The sequence below is a fragment of the Neoarius graeffei genome, chromosome 1, assembly GCF_027579695.1.
Source record: "Neoarius graeffei isolate fNeoGra1 chromosome 1, fNeoGra1.pri, whole genome shotgun sequence".
NCBI lineage: Eukaryota > Metazoa > Chordata > Actinopteri > Siluriformes > Ariidae > Neoarius > Neoarius graeffei.
Window position 1 is genome coordinate 86605107 of NC_083569.1, and position 23765 is coordinate 86628871.

General features: G+C 41.0%; 1 protein-coding gene across 4 annotated transcripts in view; it reads right to left on the minus strand.

Moving 5' to 3' along the window:
- LOC132865041 (butyrophilin subfamily 1 member A1-like) overlaps nucleotides 1–23765 on the minus strand; it is a 119017-nt gene that overhangs the window by 29479 nt on the left and 65773 nt on the right. For all 4 annotated transcript variants that reach the window (XM_060898237.1, XM_060898236.1, XM_060898239.1 and 1 more), the window contains 4 exons: nucleotides 19754–20104; nucleotides 4394–4672; nucleotides 4049–4147; nucleotides 722–748 (listed from right to left, as the gene is read on the minus strand). In XM_060898237.1, coding sequence (XP_060754220.1) covers nucleotides 722–748; nucleotides 4049–4147; nucleotides 4394–4672; nucleotides 19754–20104 — 756 coding nt within the window. The remainder of the gene's footprint in view (nucleotides 1–721; nucleotides 749–4048; nucleotides 4148–4393; nucleotides 4673–19753; nucleotides 20105–23765) is intronic.

A 23765-nucleotide genomic window follows, 5' to 3' on the forward strand; every position in this document is an offset into this window, starting at 1 on the left:
TCCATGCTCTTCCAGGTTTTCATCTGTTTGTCTGTGTAGAACGATGTCTGCAGCACCAGGGTGTTTGAGATGTTGGGGAACTCAATGGATGGATAATTTTCCAATTCATAGGAAAAATCCTTCTTTACTAGTGAGTTAGGATCTATCCCATTGCAAACAGCAACTTTCTGAAGGTATCTTGACCGTGTATTGGCCTCTGAACTGCAAAAATAATCAGAGACGGTTTCACTAGCTCTTTACAAAATGGCAGCCAAATTGGTTTGTCTGACCACCACTTCATTCACCGGAAGTAAACTCACAAGCAAAAGTCACGTGACTGACATTCGCAAATAGCTTCTATTCAACCACAAATTACATCCCTGTGACTCAAAACTCTCTGAGGTCGGTGTAGACTCTGTTTTCTGTGTGATCTTGGTGCGACGCAGTTCCATAGTTATGCTAAGTAAAGCTCCTCACATTCGGCTGTTTCCGTGGGGCCGTACTGTTTATCTCAAGAAGTAGGAAAACAGTACCAAAATGGAGAAAAGCGACTCTTAGCGCATCAAAATGATCACATCTCATCCATGTGATATTGTTCTCGCAAGACACAGGAAAATGCCATGCACGATTTAAAAAAAAAAAAAAACCTGAAAATTTCAGATGACTTTGCAGTCAACACCTTTAAGTTTCCTTCAATTAATTAATCAGTGTGATTTTAAAAGGACAAAAAGCTCATTCTTACCTGCTTTTTGCTTCTGCTTCTGAAGCTCTGAGGAGAAAACAGGTCCATTATTTTAACAAACAAAGAAACAAACATTAGTCAATTAATTCCAGAGTAAATAATATCATATACCGTGAGTGATCTGAAGCCTTGCTGAAATTCTCTGTGAATTCAGTTGTGGATTTACTGATAAATCATCTGTTCTACTGTTTTGTGTTTATCCATCAGTTTATGGTTTTTGAAGATCATATTCTCTTTAAATTCTGTTTTCTGGATTTCTCTGTCTGCAGCTCTTTAATAAGTCTGCAGTACTGTGTCTATAATGCAGTCAGCCACAGAAGCACTGGGCAGCAACACTGTGACTGCTGTGCTGAGAAACTTCAGAGCTGCCCACTGTGGCAGTGGCTCGGCGATGTGGAGGATCAGCAGCAGTAGCATGCAGTGCTGACAGACACAGCAACATGCTCTCGACTCTCAGTTCTTCCAGCTCCTGATTACTGCTCCCCAGTGTTGAATTATCACTTTCAGAGTTAATTTGTGACCAGTTGGACATATATAAACACTCTGGGTGTTAATTCAACACTGGGGATTTTGCTGAATGTAAGCTGAAGTTCACTAGTACACTCGTATATTAGCTCATGGACAAACAGTGTGTGTTTGGTGACCCCTGTATATATTTTTTTTTAAATCACTGCAGCCACTTTTGGTTGGAGATACACACACACACACACAGAGTATATTTGATATATACACACACACACACCTTATCGAGGTTCCTGGCCTGCCTATATAGAAACTTGAGTTTGGTATTGGCCTTACGTGTGTAACACATCTGAAAATTAGGTTAAGCCTAATTTATGTTAATGTATTGTATATTGTGTACTATGTGTTATTAACAGGAGAGTTCAATATGTAATGTAATTTCAATGTACTGTATATTGGGGTGTAAAAAAAAATATGCATTCCTAATACGAGATTTTAATATCTAATATAATTGTTTAAATATATATTGTTTATAATGGTTGTTCAGGTCCAATCCTACTGTAGTATGTGCTTTGTATTTTGTTTGTCGGACTGTAGGCCGATAAACTACACGAGTGTAACACACGTTACTTCCTATGCAGCCTGTGTTCCAGAGGGTGTGCGGGTTGCTAAGGTAACGGGGTTATGTGAATATCCTCTTGTCCGCGGTTCCACGGACATTAGTGATTTTGATTAATAGTAACACTACATGAAAGTTACGGACTTTGAGACCAGTGATCCACGGTTGTATTTTTTGTTTCCACTTGAGTCGGTTCAGCGGGACGGGGTGGAGTCACAGCTGTTTTCAATTACTGCTGTTGCTATGAGCTGTTGAGTCTCGGCTAGCAGGTTTTTTTTTTTTACTGGGGATTAAACACGTAAAAGAGGACTACTTCGAGGTGCCCGAAGGAGGTTCGTGGTACAGAGTCTTCTCAGCTGCTGCGGATGGTAGTGGGGTCGTATGGACGACGGTCAATGTTGGTATTTGGAGTCAACGTCCTAGAGTGACTACAGTTAGCTTGGGGAAGCTAACTCACAGCTGTTCGTGAGTAAACAGTGATTCTTTTCCCTCGGATGTTTAGAGCTCCAACGCGCGCCAACTTGGGTACCCATACGTTACTGTTTTAACTCCGGCCGGGTATTTTCTTTCTTTTCCCCTTTCTATCTTGAATGTGTGGTTTGTTCAGTGTTGTTGTTATTTAATATTATTAATGACTTTTGAAGAAGGTTAAGCACAGTAATGGGTTCATAATAAATGTTTATTACTTATCTTCTGATATAATCTACTGTATGCCTGATCTTACTTTCCTATGTCATGGTAATTAATGGTCTCCAATAGGTATAGTGTAAATATGTTAAATTGTCATTCTCTGAGGGTAATCAGAGTGGGGGCTCAGAGTATAGCTGTATAGAAGCACAGCAGTCAACTGTAAACATTTCCATAGTTTACCCCAGGCCTCTGTATAAGTGAGCATCATCCCTAGAGTGTAAAGAACTTGTAGTGTAATCTATTGCTGATGAGCAGGGTGTGTTACACGTATATTGTCAGCTATATGGTTACCACTAAGAGACTGGTCTAAATCAATGCCTGAGTATTTAACACAAGATTTACTGGTAATTTTTTGACCATTACATGTGATGTCCAGAGATTCGTTACTATTAAGTCTGTGTTTGGAGCCAAAAAGTACTGTATGGATTCTGTCTTGCCAAGGTGCAGAGACAACTTGTTGAGCCAGTGATCTGTGAGATAATTAATAAGTTGTGCAGATACAGCTTTTTCCAAAACCTTACTTACAATACTGAGGATTGAGACCGGACAATAGTTGCCAGCTTCAGTTTTGCTATGTTTCTTACAGATCGGGGAAATTTTAGCAGACTTGATGTCAGAAGGGATCTTACTAGTAGAAAGGGACAGATTTAGAAGATGAGTGAGTGGAGAGGTTATGAACTCAACTCCATCTTTTAAAAGATGTGGGAATCTGATCCAGTCCAGTTATTCGGATTTACATTGAGGAGAGTCTTTTGGATGAATTCCTCAGAGATTGGTTCAAATGAGAACTGAGAGCCAGAGAGACGCACCTGTTCATAGCACTTATACACATGATTAGGGCCATATTTTCCACATCCGGATGGTAACTGCAGTTGCAGAGATGATGCAGTGGTTGAAAAGAAGTTATTGAATTTCTCTGCTACCTTGGTCTTATCAAAACAGATCTGGTCATCAATGTTTAAACCAATAATCTGAGAGTTTGACTTTACCTTAGAAGTGCCAAGGGTTTTTTTTTAAAATTCACCAAAGTTCAGTTAAAGTTAAACAACACTGATGACATTTTAAATTAAGAGCTTTTGTTTTAACTTCAAACTTTAAGGTATAACTACATAACTTTTTCAGGTGAAATGTGCTGTAAACCTCCTTGTCCTTTTACTTTTCACTTTTGCAGAAAGGGTTTGTGGTAATTGAAGTGAATAGATAAAGAAATAGAGGTGAGAGTTTGAGACAGGACTGAATTAAATCATCCTCTTCAGAGAGCACGGCCAACTGGACTCCTGTGGACTGCTGACTAAAGCACAGGTTCTTTACCCTGGTCCTGGAGAACCCACTGTCCGACACATTAGTGTTCTCTGTGCTCTAACACACCTGATCCAGACGATCAGCTCATTAACAGCTCTTCCTGAGTTAAAGTGAGTGTGTTAGAGCAGGAAAAACACTGAAATGTGTAGGACAGGGGCTTCTCCAGGACCAGGGCTGGGAATCTGTGGACTAAAGCTCCGGGATAAACTGATTGAAGCTGGAGACATTACAATGGAAAATGATTGAAATATTACCTTTGTAACAGATAACTGCAGTTACTATCCATCCGACAGCAATAAGACATGCTGAAACTGAAACACCGACAACCCACCTCCAAGCATCAAAGACTTTACCTAAAATGAGAGCAAGAATAGAGATATTTTTAAGAAACCGTGCAAGAATTTGTGAAGAATTTGATAACTACTAAACACACACTTACTGACAGAATTGTAACAAAATATCCAATAGATATACAGGAATAAAAATAATGCAAAAATCGTGTGTTCATCATGCTCATGGTTCATCTTTAATCACCTCATCTGTGATGACAGTAGAATCTTACAGTATAAATATAAGAGCTTTTAATCATAGACACTTACGATTAATGATGACCTCTGTCTCCATCATGTGATGTTCTTGTAGAAGTCTGCAATAATATCTGTTGGAGTCGCTATAATCATAAACAGTGGTGCGGCTTTTCACACTGAAGCCCTCAGTGTCTCTGTGTGTCTGTGTATCTTCAGCAGGCAGAGCGGCTCCTTCTCTGTCCAGCCACACAACCTCAGGTTCAGGTTTCCAGCCTCTGGACTCACACACTAGATTAATCCCTCCTGAGTGATCATAACTCTCCATCATGATCACTGGGTGGCTTCCCTGAGCTACAGGCAATCAACAAAGTATTGCTTTAAATATACTGAAATCATGTTCAACTGTTAACCCCCATAGAGGTGATTATTTTATGCTCATTTTCAGTTTAAAGACTGTTCTTAACATGGTCAAAGAGAATACTATGAAATGTGACACTAAATATAAAACTTTACTAATTTCACGAATTTCCTCATCAAAATCACCAACTTGTGTACCAGATCCCATACCTACATGTTTTTCAAACCGATAATACCAGGAGCAGTCAAACCTCTTCTAAAAATAATCTGTTCTTCCTTCAGCACTGGCTATGTACTTAAATCCTTTCAACTAGCAGTTATCAAACCCCTGATTTAAAATCCTGACTCAACCCCTGTCTGCTGTTCAACTATATCAAACCTCTCAGTTATCTCCAAGATCCTAGAAAAGGCTGTGACACAGCAGTTATGCTCACAGGAATAAAATTCATGAAACGTATCAGTCAGGATTTAGACCTCATTATGAGGTCTAAGTAATGAGACACTAGTTAAAGTGGTAACTAGAAAATGTTGTTCAGGAAATGGCCCAGACAGCAAGCAGGATCAGCCCGCTTCCGTAAAACATGCGGCGCCCTCGGCACAGTGACGGCATCGGCTGAGACGCGGCAACCGGGAGCGGCCCGCTTCCGTAAAACCTGTGGGGTTGTCAGTTTGTCGCTGCATCGGCTGAGTCATGGCAACCGGGAGAGGGCCGGTTCCATAAAACCTGCGGCTCTGTCGGCTGTCTCTGCATCGGCTCAGTCGTGGCAACCACAAGTGGGCCAGGACATTTTTAAACTAACAGAAAATCCAGTGGCCTATACAGACCAAGGTATATATTTTTTTAACATGCAGGCTTAGGCTATTTGTTTTGGGGTGGGTAGAGATATTGATCTCGGAACCATCCTAGCAAATAGTCATGCCTACAATTTAAATTCTCAACACTAGATAGCTCAGCCCATCACAAAACTGTTACTGCGGTCAGCGAGCGCATACTGGTCTTACCCATTTTGTACAGGCAACGTAAATGCGAGGAGATGGCGTCAACATCAAAAGCACCCAGTTAAACATGGATAGAACTAGCTGTCCTTTGAACGGTTGGCGGGCGGCAAAGCGCTATATGCAAATCGTCCTGTAGATGGCTCATCTTTGCTGCCTATCAAGCTGGCGGCGACGTCACCCGGATTCAACCCATGCCACGCTGACTTGTTCATTATTTATTTATTAGTAGTAAAAAATATGTTTTTAAAAATATATATATATATATTAGAAGTCATTACATATCAAACACATTATTCTATAAAACTTTTTTTTTAATAGATAGGACAGTGTAGAGAGACAGGAAATGAGCAGGAAAGAGAGACGGGGAGAGACCGAGGAATGACCTCGGGTCGGAATCGAACCCGGGTCCCCTGATTTATGGTATGGTGCCTTAGCCATCTGAGCCATGACATCCCCATTATTCTATAAAACTATGGCCGTTCAAGTCACTGCAGTGACGTCACGTGTGCAGACGTTTAAATTGGAAGACTCCCCCCTCCACGTGCTTTTGGATTGCTGGTCCCGCGCGGTGAAGTCAAGCCGGAGCAGCTGTTAATAACCTGAGGTAAGTCTTCTATAAAAAAAAAAAATCCTTAAGACGCGTAAACGATTAGGGTTCCCTTGACCTTGTTCAGTAATATTAAATGCTTTGAGGTATGCTGATTAAAATTGATTGTTGTCGGTCTGTCAGATGATTTCGTCAGAGATTAAATGCGATATCAGAGAATTCTCAATTCAATTCGCTAGATTAATAAGATGGATGACGATCATTTTTAAAAAAATAATGTCTGTGTAAAGTGCCGACAGTGCAAATGGGCATTTTGGGGGAAATGTATGAAAATGCCGTGGACTTTGAAGCGCGAAACCGGAAGTAAACAAACCCTGCGCCATATTGGAAGGCCAACAAACTCGTGATTAGGGGGAAATAACGGCAGCGCGCGGTATTTGAACCCACGAGGCACTTGGATCATCAAAAACCTACAATGGTAAACTTTTGTGCTGTTGGGGTGTTCTAATGCTGCGTTCATGTGCTATGGGAATTATGGTAAATACCAAACGCCGACATGGAAAGCACACATGAACGCCTCCTCTTGTGGTATTTTCCCACTGGGCAACTCGTAGAAAATTTTGGTACGAGTTGCCGAGATGAGATGAACTTTAACCTTTTCAACATGGCGGCGAGCGGTACAAGACACTTGAATGTTAAGCATTGTACGCTACTAAAGGTGTTTTTTTTTTTTTTTTTTTGGTTAGTGGGTTAGTGGGGTTTTTTTTTAACTAGTGGGTAGTTTTTGGTGTCTATGCAATGTTGCGTCATTAACAGGTGTAATATAATACGTTAGAAATCCGTTTCCTTTAAAAATGTGGTGTTATGGTTTGTTTTTACCTATCCAGAGCAGACGCTATTGCTAACGATAACATCTGGTCCACCATCTTTAAAATTTGTCAACAACAACAAAAGCATGTGAACACAACACACTGGTAAATACCACTTCCCAACTGGAAAATATCATCTTCCCATAGCACATGAACGCAGCATGAGACACAAGCAAACCAAGGAGCTTTCTGCCAGGAGACAGAGTATTTAGCTGCTTTATGCAGAGCGACCTGAATACTTCTCGTCTACAACAGTACAGAATATGTTCAGACCATTTTGTTACTGGTAAGTCACTAGGCTAGAGTGTTGTAGAACATTTTTTTAAAAATGTTTACTGAATAAAAACATCCTTAATTTTATCACATTTATGTTATGTATTTCATTTCTTTCTTTTCTTTCAAGTAGTTGAATGGGCCTGCGTCAGTTTCTAAAAAAAAAAGTATCTTTACACTTCAGTAAGTTAATATTCTTTGTTAGTATTCTTACAGAAAATAAAAAGGAAACGGTGTGTTTGTGTTATTAAGCTTGTTTAGATTTTTTGATGCAGTTTAAAAGTAAAGAATTCTTCGCAACAACAAAAGAGAGAATGCCGCTGCAAAATCAGTCATTTTGATCACAAAAATCACCCCCCAAAAAATTGAAATCATGTAGTAACTGCCTATAATGTACTTCCTTTTTTTTGGTCTGTTTTAGCCAGCCCCTCTTTCTTTTACAAGATATTTAGTCCAGTCTAGTGTTTGCCATGAAACAAATTGCAATAGTAATCATTCAATAGTACACATTCCAAGTGGAACATACTTTTTTTTTCAAGGTCATGGGTATCAGATTTTCCATACATTTTGTCATTGGGAGTACTAGAAGGGAATGGGTTAAAATTCATGTCAAATTGAAACTAGTTTGTGTAATTAGACGTTGGTCTTGCTCCTGTCTCAACTGTTCTTTTTATTCCTTAGGTAATTTCTTCAATATTTCAACTGATCTAAGGTAAGCATGGCTCATGAAATGCATTCTCTCAAATCCAATCTTAGACGCAAGGCAGTCAAATCAGTGTCCAGTTTGCTACAAGGTATTGAGGAGGGTAACTTTAGAGATCTGACTGATGACCACACTAGACCCCGAAGCCGTTTGTTTTCAGGATAATGGCTGGCTGATGAAATTATTGGCTGGCTAGCTGACTCAGCCAAAACCTTAATGGCTGCTGCAGCCACCAAAATGTTTATGGCTACAAATGGCTGATACTGGACGTCACTGTGTGGCATATATCCGGGCAAACGGATCAAACAAATGGGGGGAATAAATAGCAAATTACCACAGGTCCCCTGGTCTCTTACTTCATTGTAAATATAAATCTAGCAAGATTGGAGTTCAGTGCTAATAATAAACTAATCTGGATTGTTCGAGGAAGGCATCTAGCTATCTACTCTCACTAGCAATGACCAGTGAAGGACTGGCAGCTATCTTACTATGATGAAAGTAGAGTGGTGGAGTACTTTTTTTATCAATCTCGAAGTATGTGAATAGGGTTGCCACATCTGAGTTGTAAAAAACCGGGACACATCGGTCGGCGGCCGCGCCTGCGCGCACGTACGAGCGCGGGGGTTGAGGGCTGCGGATACGCACATCTACAATGCCTTATGCCTTATGTGAATGTTCACGTTTAAAAATAAAACAGTTCAACTGGTGCAGTTAGGCGTTTAGTTAAAATTCATTTTGTCTTCTTAACCCTTAAATGGGCACTACCACAAGTATTATTACAAAAAATAATTTCATATAGGAATGATCTTATTTGGACGCCAATATTTTTTTTAACAATTTTTTTTTTTTTTTTTTCTTTTTGACAGGTACCGGATCTTCTACTTCATTCTGTCCGACTCCCTCATCGTCTGTCTCTCCTCCCATTCCGTTTCCAAATCAAAATAATACAAATATAATCAATATAATTTCTCTCAGTCTGCTTCGTTGTTGTTTTAGCCTTTTCTCTGGAGAACTGAACTTTAAAAGTTAGACTACCGTATCATACCAAATAGCCCTAATCCTTTGTTTTAATCACAAGCGAGAGGTGCTATGTTATTGGGACAACTGATTTATTCATTTCTCACGCCAGTGTTCAGGCATTCTTTTTTGATATATTTAATTTATTTAATGATTCATTTATTGATGAAATTGGCCCAGGCTTTAGAACCAGCCTTTATCAGAATCAGAACATAGGAAGTAGACAGCCAGCCTACTCGCGCACCGACCAGGGAACTCTCACCTATTGTTTGGTATTACGGTATTCCAGTATCTTTGATTTCGCGCGGCCGCCGTTGTATTGACCACGATCACCTAGCAACGGCGACTGGCTGCGTGCGCAAACATTCGGTGAGGCCGCACAAGCAGCTGCCTACAATATGCCCGCTTACGTGAAAACTATTAATATGTTAAGTGGCTGCGAGAAACATTTAATGATTTGTGTTTATTTCAATGGGGATAATGTGAGGAAGTAAAAAACCAGGACAAAACGTGTCCCGGGAAGGTTATTCCATTTTCCTGGACATTTTCCATTTTCCACAAAAAAACCGGGACAATCCCGGAAAAACCTGGACGTGCAAACAAACAAAAAAATACCTTTACACTTTCCCTCAGCAGCGGCAAAGAATGCAGCCATCTCGTCGATATCGGAGTCGATTGATGCTCTGGGTGGGTTCCCGGGTTCCCCAGTGTATCGTGGTAACGGTGTGAGGGGCGGGAAGCCAGACAGGTAGTCACAACGGCAAGCTTGTGGTGGCTCTCTGTGCTGTGATATCAGTTCTAAATCTCTACAGTGTATGCCTATACGTCTCTATTGTGTTACTACTAGTGTCTACAGTTGATCATGTTTGTGTCACTTTTCTTGTAGCTCATGATGTGGATAAACCCATTATTTGATGTACACAATTCTTAGTGGCTCAGCCAAATTTTATTAGATAGCGGCTCAAATTGGCTTACAAAATTATTGGCTGGCGGCGGCTCAAATTCTAAATGGCGGTTTTAGCGGCGCCTGGCGGCGGCTTCGGGGTCTAGACCACACTGTACATGTAAATCATGTTGTAAACTGTGAAAGTGATGATGTTATGTATGACTGGGACAGTGACAGTGATGGAGACGACCCTTTTGATCATACACCTGACCTTGGTGATAGTTTGGTGAATTGGGCTTTGGAGTTTAATGTAACCATGGTAGCACTCACTGCCTTGTTATCCATGGCTTGTAACATATATAACTAAATCATTCATAATTCTTGACATGACAGCTGTGAATTTTGCACAATTAGTCAAGTATCTTTATAGATACTTGAAATGAGGAAATGCATGCTCAGTATCCTACTTTTCTGCTGCCATGTTTTACTGTTCATTTTAGTCTCTTAGCATGACACTGTACAGCACTAACCAGTTTTCACTGTTTGTAAATGCGCTTTGCAAGTTAAACTTAATAATGAATCTAATGCAAATGTCATAGCCATATTTGGAAAAAATTTGGCATCTTCCTTAGCAGTCACCACGCATTGGTCCCCTGAAGCTCCTACATGTTCTCCACCAGCCCGCAAGAAGCCCCGCACACAGCTTGTGAATGCTCCCCACATCAAAGCCCCTGAAGGTATGGCCTGTGACACATTACCGGTACCAAGTTATTCATAATTCTTGACATTATGGCTGTGATCAGTGCTCAGTATCCTATTTTTCTGCTGCCATGTTTTATTGCTCATTTTAGTGTCTTAGTATGACACTGTACTAGCCTGGCTAAAGCCATCCCCTTTCTGCTTCTTTCCATTTGCAGTATAGGGTCTGGATACACAGTGCTGGGAGGGGTTTGCTCATGTAGCCAGACTACCGGACCAATAAGTGAACGGGGCAGGTTTGGGGGAGGGAGCTAATGGCGATGATGCCAAATGATGTCGGGCATATATGTCATGGGCAACTGTCAGCGATTGAGAGAGCAGGTCCAATCGTTTCAAACCAGAGCGGAGTTCATTCCTCCCACCTAACAATCGCTTCAGGGCACTGTGTATCCAGACCCTATACTGCGAATGGAAAGAAGCAGAAAGGGGATGGCTTTAGCCAGGCTAACACTGTACAGCACTTTGGCTAGTTTCCACTGTTTGTGAATGTGCTTTTTAAATTCAACTTACTAATGAATCTAATGCAAATGTCAATATAGCCCTATTAGGAGAAAATTTGCCATCTTCCTCTATCACCATGCCTTGGTCCTCTGTGGTCCCCACACCACCTTGGAATCCACCTCGGAGGCCCTCAGATTCCACTGCAGACCTTGTAAGATCTTTTCAAAGATGGTTAAAAGAAAATATGTTGGCTTTGAATCTGTGTGGAACACTAAATACAGATTTAATGAGGGTGTATACAATTCTGATGCCCATTTTCTTTTGTTTTTCCCAAGATCCCTCCATGAGAACAGCATTTGGATCACTCCATGACACCAGAACATGGCCGGGTTTCTGTAGAGGCTGTGCCTACGTGTATGTATTTTACAAAGGTGGACAGTAAACAGCAATGGACTTATTGTGTATAAATGTGTTCTACCAACGCTTTTATTTCTGTCTTATTTTGCAGCCCTTCTGAGGGAGATACTTATCCAGTTGACTACTATCCGGGAGCAACAAATGTTCATTTTGGTTCAACTCCAGTCACACTCCACCGGTCGTCCAGTTTCTGAAGCTCTGCCTGATGCGTCACACTGTCGACTGCCACTTTCTTCCCAGGAAGACCTTCAGAATCTGGAGGTCCTCTTGAAGAACCCCGAAGAGAAAAGAAATTTGGTGAGCAAACGATAAAAAAAAACAAAAAAAAACATGAAATGCAGTTGGCAGGAAATGTTTTGGCAGCCGTGGCCTAATTGGTTAAGGAGTTGGTCTTTGGATCAGATGGTTGCAGGTTGGGATCCCACCCTGACCAATGGAAGGTGTATACCGACACCTTCATCCATGGTTGAAGTGCCCTTGAGCAAGGCACCTAATGTTGCTTCAGGGACTGTAACCAATATCCTGTAAAAGTGTAATGTGATGTAGTAATTGGTGATATGCATACACTTCTTTCAGACAGTACATCTGGGAATTGTGGGGGGATTGACTGTGAAGGAGACCGTTTGGCGCATAATGAAGAGGACAGTAACCACATCTCTGGCGAAAGGACTGAACTGGAGTGGCGTGAATGGCAAGCCAGCATTCAAAAACTTGGCTTTGAAGCTTGTTGTTCTGGGTAAGTTTTAGCTTTGTCACTTAAGCAAATTGGTTTGGATGTATGGGTTATAAAAATATGTGAAGTTCTTTGCACTAAATCACTGTCACATAAGGGTGATCTGACCAGTTTTAATATATCCTCTGCATTAAGTGATGTACAGTTGCTGACACTGGAGTGAAAGTTGCACTTCTGCATGAATGGTCATGTATTTCTGTTCCTCCCCCCCAGATGCTGTCAGAAGAAACGTGTTGACAAAAGATGCTTCAGACAAACAAATTGAACAGTTGATCACCTGCTGGCTCCAGCTAGCAGCGGACAGAGATGGAGGAAGGAGTCAAAGGGGTTGTCAGGCTTCCTAAAGGCATCGTGTTTGTTACACATTTTTAGTGCGTGTGGTGGTTTGTGTGCACGTGCATGTGATTTTAGTTTTTCACATGAATGGAAATGTTTTTTGAAGTTTCAATTTGATATCTTTTAGTTTGAAATTTTACCCTATTAACCTGTAGTATCTCCCAATGGCAAAATGCATTCGAAATCTGTCACGACCTCCCCTTTGGTTTTTCCTTTTTTGCAACACCGAGTAACATGGTGGCAATCTGACCACCAATCTGTCGATACACACACTGAAAGGGCATACATTTGAGTTTTGTATTTGGAGTTGTATGTATACTTGCATTAAGGAAATAAACTGACTGCCATTGACCCTGTTTGTAATTTTTTTTTTTAAGGTATTGAACACGCTTAACTAAGAAAATGACTTAAGCTTGAACGTCTCTTACCATTTTCAGTACAAAGAATAATACTTAGGAGGCTATTTTTGTGATTACCTAGACACATGACTTGATATCTGAGGACTGACTCGTAAGCGCCGTGCACTGTTCTAAATTTGTATAAAATAGCTTTTGTTCATTATATACGAACTCATGAAGTCTAAGATCTGCTGGACACCCTATGTTGGTGTTTTAAACAACATATGAGTGTGAATAAAGCCGCATATATGAGCGGTAATGATTAGATTTGATTTTTGCAGCATAGCTGCTAGATGGCCACTCGGCGTTCCGGAATTGGCCCGAGTGTAATTTCGCATACCTACAGTTACCAGCGCCAGAAGCGGGCCGATTTCTAAACACGCGGCTTTCCGCACTCGGTCCGCATTCGAGCCGAGTGCTCGGTACGGAATCGGACCTAGATTCACTCCCGAGTGTTGGCCGACTGTTTTTGCCGTAATCGAGCCGCTTCCGGGCCGCGGGCATTTTGCTGTTTGGGGGCCCTCTCCTGGCTCAGGTCCTATTTGACTGATTGTTATCAGTTTGTAGATGTAAATGGAAACTTCTCTACACATACTAAGGTAAAATGTGATCTTCCACAAGGTTCTGTTTTAGGCCCAGACTTTTATTATGAAATTATTCATAAACATGGTATTAGTTTCCACTGTTATGCTGATGACACACAGGAAACTACACATGGGAAACTAATACCAAGTTTAACCAAAGCCAGATGAGAGACCCAGTGTTTTTTTCCCCAGAAAAAAATTAAAGCCCTAAATTCTGGCATGATAAAACACAGACAATTGAGCGCCAACAGCGCGAAGCGAAACTAGGGGGGTCCGGGGGCATGCCCCCCCGGAAAATTTTTTAAAAATAGATGCTCTCAGGTGCATTTTCAGGGTCTCTGAGAGGTTTTAGATCCATGATTATAGGATAGATTTTACCAGTGTTTCAATGATTACTGACCTAAATAGTATTAAATGTATACACATTTGAAATTTCACCTTAAAGTTCAACATGCAAGTTAAACTGTTTTGTTATAGATTACTTAGGTATACGATAGATTTGAAAATCTACGGGGATCCCTTGCACTTAATTATCTATGATCAAGTAGTGTCGTAACAAAAATGTGCATGAAAATATGAACAGCGGTTTGCTCCATCTTATGCAAGCCAATGAAGAGAATCGATCATCATGACCTCCTGTTGATCACAAAGGGATCTGAACCTCAGAACTGCCACCTTAAAATAAGTTGCTGTATTACTATAACTAATGATTTAGAATATTTCTGATGCAATTACCGTAATATATGTATACTGTAACTAAGATACACTGAAAAGAAAAGTAAGGCAACTGCATATTATAAAGTTTAAATTTTGGCACTTTATTAAATGGACTAGATTAAGATTAAAACAAATTTAAAGGAAAAGAAAACTTAATTCATATATTTAAGTTTGCAGATTATGTATTTATAAAAACATTCATGAAGAGATTGTGTTAATAAGTGTCAAATGTAGCATAATTTCGAATAATAATGATCAGCATATTTGGCAGTGTGATGTCACTGTGAGCCTTTAACAAAAGAATAATCCGGAGCCTTCTTTTGTTTAATGGATCCCAGGGACATCACACTGCCAAAAATGCTCATGATGATTATTTGAAATGATGCTATATTTGACACATTTGGACAACTTCACTTCATGAGAGTGTTTATAAGTACATAATCTTTCTGCAAACCCAAACTAATGAATTAAGTTTTCTACTCCTTTAAAGCAGATTAATTCTCCTTGGCTTTTGCTTGGCCCAGTGTTGGGCGACCCTCTCATAGTCCATCTCGCTGTCATCCATGCTGATGTGGATCAAACTGTCCAGCGAGTCTTCTCCTAGCTTATTAAAGTCAGTCGGCTTTGTCCGTCTGGTGGGGAACAACATCGGCAGCCAATGAGATCGTTTATAATGAATTGGAAACTTCCGGGATGTCTGACGTTTTCTTTTGATATTTTTATTGGACGGTTTGAACACGTGATCTTGACATAGCCAACAGATTACAGTTTGTTTACATCATACCACGCGGACAAACTTTGACAGAATCAACACAAACATTGGGAAAAAAGACCGCTTGTTTAACACAAATATCAATCAGTATGTAAATAGATCTGTTATTTGCTCTCCTATGTATCGAGTTACTTGTGGGTAGGAAATTTTAACGTATCGGTATAAATCTAAGCGTATCGGATTTTAACTAAAGCGACTAAGCGTTATCGGTAGGCAGAGCAAGCGTATCGGGCCCGACACGCTAAAACGCTTTGGGGAAAACCATGGAGACCACAGCTTAATGAGGTTGAGGAATATGTGAAGGACATTAGACACTGGATGCTTATTAACTTCCCCGTACTTAAATCTGACAAGATAGAAGTCGTTGTTCTAGAACCACATGCAGCTAGAAGTACGCTTTCTGATTACATCATAACTCTGGATGGCCTTTCTGTTTCATCATGTGCAGCAGTAAAAGACCTTGGTGTGATTATTGACTCCAGACTCTCATTTAAAGCTCATGTAGATAATATTCCAAGGATAGCCTTCTTTCATCTCAGAAATATTGCTAAGATAATAAATACAATGTCCCTACATGATGCAGAAACACTAGTTCATGCTTTTGTTACCTTTAGGTTGGATTATAGTAAAGCCTTACTGTTTGGATGTTCCAGTAGGTGCATAAACAAGGTCCAGTTAGTACAGAATGCAGCAGTGAGAGTCTTTACGAGACATGACCAAATCACCCCTGTCTTATCCACACTGCATTGTCTCACAATTGAATTTCTCAGTGATTATCAAATACTACTCTTGACCTACAAAGAACTAAACAGTCGTGCACCACAGTACCTGAGCTACTTCTGGTCTTTTATGTTCTGCCATAACTACTTCGATCAAAAGGTGCAGGATGTTTGTTACTGCCTCAAATCATGAAGGCTTCAGCAGGGGGAAGAGCCTCTTTATACAAAATCCCCACATTCATGGAAAAGCCTTCCAATGAGTGTTCAGGACCCAGACACAGTCTCTGTTTTGAAGTCTATGCTAAAAACATTTGTTTAGTCAAGTGTTTTGTTAATAGGTATTTATTAGGAGCAGATCTGGCAGGTTCATGGGCATGAAGTGTTTTGGTAAACTGGGATGGGATTTTGGTAAACTTTGGCTGCTGTCAACTTAATATACTCCTTCTTTTGGACCTTAGCTGTGCTTTGGCATTGTTCGTCATGAATTGCTTCTCTCCTATCTCTTTGCTTTTGGTATTTCTGGTTCTGCCTTTTCCTGGTTAAAATGCTTGTTGGTAAAATCCTGGTTAATTATCCGCTGTCATGGTTTGAATTTTCATTGCTATGCAGATTTACATCAGCTGTAGGCCTTCTACATCTGCCCTGCCCCCTCCCTTTCTGAACGCATCCATGACCTAAAGCTTTTAAAACTTAATACTGGTAAAACTGATTATCTTCTGATTGGTTCCAAATCAGTAACCTTCTCCAACAGTAGTCTTAATCTGGTCATTGATAGCACTGTCATTAAACCTTCACCCCACTGTACATAACCATGGTGTTATCTTTGATTATGCCCTCTCTTTTGAAAAATATATAAAGTCCCTGTCTAAAATGGCCTTTTTTCCACCTTCACAACATTGCACGTCTCTGTCCTGCACTTAGCACCAAGGATGCTGAAACACTCATCCGTGCTTTTAATGCACAGTAATGTAGTTGTGGTAATGCTCTGTTCATTGGTCTTCCAGCTAAATCCATTGCTCGGCTTCAATATCCAGGTAGTCGTCGACTTACGACCTATGCAACTTACGACCGATCAACTTTACGACCGTCTGGTTATGACTGGCAAGTGTTTCCTAGCTGAGCTAGCTGAACGTACGACAGTTTCTGCCCCAGCTCCCGGCAGCGTCCAGCATCCAGCCCCTCACCGCGTACGACAGTTTCCGCCCCAGCTCCTGGTTTATGAAATGAGCAAATCCGCCCGCCAGCCTGAGCGCTGCAACAGCTGATGATGACGTAGATGACCCACAGCCAAGCACCAGTGATGTCAGCAGTCACTAAGTTTTGTATTTTGCTATGTTTTACATTTGTATTTTGGTATGTTTCAAACTAAAATGTTTTCTATTTTCACACCTGTATTTCATATTTTTTGGTTTTGCACATATTAAACGAATTGTACTGTACGCAGTGTAGTATGCAGTGTTTGACTTAAACCAAATAATGAGCCACGGTAATGAAATAAGAAAATGTTGATAAAATAAGACTTTAAGATGATTACAATATCATTACACATCACGGCAGCATGGTGGTGTAGTGGCTAGCGCTGTCGCCTCACAGCAAGAAGGTCCGGGTTCGAGCGCCGTGGCCGGCGAGGGCCTTTCTGTGTGGAGTTTGCATGTTCTCCCCGTGTCCGCGTGGGTTTCCTCCGGGTGCTCCGGTTTCCCCCACAGTCCAAAGACATGCAGGTTAGGTTAACTGGTGACTAAATTGACCGTAGGTGTGAATGTGAGTGTGAATGGTTGTCTGTGTCTATGTGTCAGCCCTGTGATGGCCTGGCGACTTATCCAGGGTGTACCCCGCCTTTTGCCCGTAGTCAGCTGGGATAGGCTCCAGCTTGCCTGCGACCCTGTAGAACAGGACAAAGCGGCTACAGATGAGATGAATATACTTATGTTCATTTAACATAGGCCGACTTACGACCAGATCGGTTTACGACTGGTCAGTCATAACCAAACGCAGTCGTAAGTCGACAACTACCTGTATTTAAAACTCTGCAGCCAGAATACACACACACACACACACATATATATATACTAAACACTTGGCCCACATCACCCCATCCTCCAGAAGCTCCACTGGCTCTTCTAGCTCACATTCAGTACAAAATTCTTCTGTTTACATTTAAATACTCCCTGGCCATGCTCATCAATATCTTATGGAATTATTTCAGCCCGACTCTCCCCTTCACAGTCTCAGGTCTTCATCTTCTGGTCTGTTGTCTGTCCCCACATTTAAATTATCCACCATGGGTTCCAGGGCATTTAGGGTTGCAGCCCCCAAGCTGTGGAATTCTCTCCCTCAGTGTCTTTGGGATTGTACATCTCTTCCCAAATCTTCTCTCTTCTCTCTCTGCTGTTCCTCCTCTCCTGAGCACTAACTGTTCTATCTTCTTCAATGCTTTGAACAAATCTGTTATCTTTATGCTCATGTAAATTGTCATTTTGTGTTTTCCTTTCCTGTGTCTCCTATCTGTGTTTTCTTTTGGTTGATTTGTTTCTCTTTCTGTCGTGTCATTACTCTGTAAAGCATCCTTAGATGGGTGAAAGGTGCTATATCAATTAAACTGGTTGTTGTTGACTTTTAACCTGCTGATAGAGAATTACTCTCTGTTTAGACAGTACCACACTCATTCATTTAAACAAACTTGCACATCCTGATGAGGTGCTGCCTGTTTAGACAGTGAAGGGGCTTCCTTACATGTAAATTGAACATTTAGGATTTTTCAGGAGGCTCAAGCATCTGGACATTTTCATGGACTTAGATGATCAGTCTTTGAGTGCTCAGAGCTTCACGCAATTCACTGCTTTACCTGTTCTGTAGATACACGTTCCACAATCTGGGTCACAATCTGGGCCTAATAAAACCTCTGAGTATGAAATCAGTCAAAAGAATTCTGAGAGAGATCACATTTTGGTTCATTTCTTTAAAAGAAGTGATTAAGATTCTTAATTCCTGATTGTGCTCAAATTCATGAGAGTTCAAGAAAAGTTCTAATGAGTCAGAAGTTGATAAAACAGCTGTAGCCAGACACAAAGCATGTATTTTTCGGAAAGGTTTCAAACGGCCAAAATGATCATGAGATAACTAAATGAAAATTGTCAAATTTTTGTGATGGAACTGATTTCTTCATCTTTAAAACAGAGAAGATGCAACAGTACTGGAGTGATGATTTCGACACATCAGGAGAGAATAAAGAGAGAGCACCGTGTCCAGCACGACCATCTGCAAGGACTTGAAGAGGGAAAGGAACAATACTGTCATCACTAAGAAAGCAGAGCAGAGGATGTACTTTCTCCCCCAGCTGAGGAAACAGGAATATTGAGAAAGTCGTCATAGGCTACTCTTTGATATTGAGATGTACCTCAGTGTATTCTCTGTCAATATTCCTTCTTCCTGTGGCCTGGTTGCGTTACTGTTTGCGAGGCCTGGGACCAAAATGACGTGTGCGACACATTTCCCTCCAGTTAAAAAGACAGACTGTGTGTTCAGACAATCAGTGACTATCCTTATCAATAACACGTCCCTACAATTTCTGGGAGAAGTTAATGTTGTTGTATTTTTGATTTTGCTGTTGTGTTTTGTTATTTGCCGTTGTGATTACCGATTTCTCAATGTGTTTTCTGATTTGTTGTTTTGATTCTTTATTTGTTGCTGTGATTTGCCCTTCAGGGCCACTGTGGTAAATGTGCACTGTAGGATCGCTATAAACTGACAACAAATTCTTTGTACATTCAGGTTTGGACCCGTCCTGCATGTTTTAGTGTTTCCCCTTCAGCTAATTAACAGCCCTTCCTGAGTTAAATCAGGTGAGTTCGAACAGCAAAAACACATTTCACTGCATAAAGCTTCAGTGCAGAAATGGATCTTACCCTCGACAATGATGTTAACAGTGATGTTATCATACCAGGATTTGTCCTCAATGAGACACTTATATCTTCCTTCATCAGAGACTCGGAGAGGTGAGAGTTTGAGTGAAGCGTTGCCTTTCTGTAGCTCCTCTTTAAATAGTGATGTTCTTCCTCTGTAGGGCTGAGCCTGCTTTTCATTTCTGTCTTTATGATCCTTATAGAGATGCACTAATGAAGCCACTTCCTCTAGTCTCATCCATTCCACTGTCATGTCCACAGCGCTGCTGCTGGGTTTGAGAAAACAGGGCAGAACCAGATCTTCACCAGCTACAGCAACAAGAGGAGCTTCTGGACCAACCATCTGGAATCGCTCTGTGTTAAAAAAAAACAACAACCACAGTACATCAGTATGTAGCACCTGCGATATGCAATGTGCTCAGGACCAGTGTGTAGGTTCGATAAGAGCAGTAATTAAGTATGTAATAAAGAGACCACAGACCGTGAGATAAGTTTTAACTGCCAGCATACTTTTATCGAGAAAATTGTATGAAATCGGTACACCAAGATATGTGATTATGTCATGAAATGCAAACATCAATTGCAGATAACATCAAAAATAAAATAAAACTTATCAAATATTTGATATTCTTGTTTTATATTCCCCCTTTTCCCTATAGGCTTTGTTCAAGTATTCAGGTTTCAGTTGTTAGTAATCAAACTAAAAGGTTATTTTATCCTCTTTTAGGATTTAAGTTCTATTTTTCTAATTTTAGGCCTATTTTAGTTTAATCCCCCCTTACTTTTGTCTTAATGATTCACTTTTTACCAGAATATATTCCAGTTAATCATTAAAAAAAAGAGAAGGAAACTTTATCTTTCCACATTCACAATTCACCTGAGAAAATGAAATGCAATTGTTATTAAATTTGTCCACTGCAATTCACAAATCACCATAAACAGTTCCTGCTTATCAGCCTTGAAATGTCCAGATAGCATGCAGTGCAGACCGCAGTGAAAAAATGACAAAATGAATGTCCAGGCTATAGACCAGGGGTGGGCAATTATTTTTTCCATGGGGCCACATGAGAAACAGAAAATTTTGTGGAGGGCCGGACCAAAAGGCTGAACAAAATTCTGCATAATATTAATTGTATTTCTTTATATAAAGCAATAAATAACATTTGTTTTTACAAGCTGCTAAGACTGGGAAGAGTATGGAAAAAACGAGGTTGCCTTACAAAAAATGTCATTTATTCAATCAAATTTCCCAAAACAATGGTTAACAAAATGTGAACATTTGTACCATTTTTTTTCAGTCACATTCACCCCAAAACACAATAAAGACATCACAATATTGTCTTTCTACTCCAAATATCAAGCAAGATACATCAGATTATAATAATGATGCCCACATTTGGAGTCTAATCACCTCATTTGGTGTTTTTCAGTTTTTCGGATCTGCTCTCCACAAACTAAACACACGGCTTTATCTCTGACTTCAGTAAATAAATACTTAGCAGTCCATGTTTTGTTGAAAGCCCTACATTCGGCATCTACCTTTCTTCTTTTTGCGGACATTTTGGGGGCTAAAGTCTTCTTGAGACCTGCTCGCAACAACGTAGATTCAGTGTAGGAATCAGATCTATTGACCCATCCCACGTGACGTCACGACAAATGCATCTGCCATTTTGGACATGAACTACCAGTAGTCTGCCACAGCCAACAACGAGGAACGACGGCGAAGCATCGAAAGGAATACAGCCATCAAAGAAAGTTTTTACTTTCAGCAAGACTTCCATCATGCCATTATATTGTTGTGCACCTGGATGTAGTAACCATCAACACACAAGGCAAGATTTATCATTTTATCGGATCCCGACAGATGCTGACCGATGGAGAAGATGGATGGTCTCTAAAATATTGGCAAAATGATGTTTATTGACATAGCAATCGTGTGTAACGGGAAGCATTTGCATATCCGAAGTGTTGTGTTTACATCAAAGATAAAATAAACCGATATGACAACGACTGCTGCTGCCAGGTTGGGGACACAAACTACTGTAGTAGAAAGGAAGTGTGCCAACAGTGCCAACAGACTTCTTTTGTGGTCGATTCTGCTTTAAGGTAAGATGCATTTAATTATTCGTCTGCTGTGGGTTTGGAATCGGTAGCCTGACCGATTCGTTCATGTTTGTGGTGCCATTTGTTTGTTGACGCGTGTTGAAATGGAAGATTGGTTGTTGACATGATTTCCAGTGATGCTTTGGTGCTGCTGTGGATCAGATGTGTTGACTAGCCTGACTGTTTTTTTTTTTCTTGCATGTGGTATCATTGTTGACGCGAGGTTGTTTTTTGAACATGCCAATGCGGACACGATTTCCCCTGATGAGTTATGACTTCAGATGCGATGCGTGTGTGGAGGTGTGGAGTCCGCGTGATATATGCGTAAGATAGGCTTCTCATGTGTTTGGAGATCCACGCTCTGAGACAAGTGCAAGCACCCCCCCAAGGGAAGAAAAGGGACCCCCCGAAAATATCGGCATAGTTCGAACACTGGGTTGGAGAAAGTAATGGCAAATAGTGAGTGCACAAACCATAGAAGGTAAACTGTACACAGCGCCAGGGCAGTGTGATGGTATGCCTACTTTTAGATTGTGTTAGCTTATCAATGAACACACTCGTCACTCGCCGAGTTTCACGTCTTTACGACGGATACTTAAATGTGTGTTAGGTATTATTGTTGCAGTCTAAGCAGTCATTGTAGCAGCTAGATGAGCAAGAACCGAAAGGGTCTGTGCCATAAACCGTTATTTCTTCATGTCCAAAATGGCGGTCGCATTTACGAAGGTCACGTAAGTGGGAAGGGTCAATAGATCGGCTCAGGCTCCGGTGCCTGCTGGTGACATCACACTATGTGATTGGCTGGACCGTTTGAAGGATGACGTACAAGTTTGTGGTTGGTCTGGACAAATTACGGAAGTAGTTATCACGGGATTAGGTTTCGTGGGATTTCAGCGGGGAGAAAAAGATGGCGAACTGAGCAGGTGTTTCCATCTGAGCTCCTAAATAAAGTCCCGATGTATTAGTTTTTGTAGTTATATAATCCACTTTCCCGAACAGTAAAAAAGAAAAACTCAATCCAAACATGAAAAAAAACAATACGAAACCTTCAGTGGCTAAAAGCCTCCCATTTACAACCCGTATGAATAGTGAGCATGACTATTCAACGCCGATGGAGACAGCTAATGCTAGCAGCAACAAACGGGACAGAGTGTCGACAACCCCTGCAGATACTCCAGAAAAATCACACATGGAGAAGAAAGCAAAAGGTACGACTCAGGAGAATGACTCCGATACATCTACTGACACCATACTGAAAGCTATCGACACACTTGGAAAACGTGTTGATGACCGCATGGGCGAAGTTAGAGAGCAGATGCAACAACACAGCACCATGCTGGCTGCTATCGCCAAATCAGTGCAGCTCAACTCAGAGGAGCTGAAAGAGTGTAAAACAAAAATAAAACACCTGGAGAAACAGATTGAATCACTCACAAAGGAAAATGATGACATTAAGGATCGGCTGTTGAATCAAGAAAGATACAAAAGGCGATGGTGCCTTCGTATTCAAGGAAAAAAGGAGAAGGTGAATGAAAACATCAGAGCAGAGGTGGTGGAGCTTCTGGGCAGAATTGCACCAGACCTGAAGATGAAGATGGACGAAGAGGTTGACGTTGTCCACAGAGTGGGACGAGCGATGGAGAGCAGGCATCGACAAATCATCATTCTGTTTGTGAGATGTACAGTGAGAGATGACATCTGGAGGAGAACAAGGGCTTCCCATGTGTGTAAAGAAGAAGGGATCCGCTTTGCTGAAGACCTGACCCAAGAGGACTGGAGATCCAGACAGGCAATGTGGCCAAAAATCGACCAGGCCAGGAAGGAAGGCAAGGCCGCAGGTTTCAGGGGCCCATTTGGTTTCATAGAAGGCAAGCGCATTATGATTGAGACTCCAGGTATGGGTTGACATCTA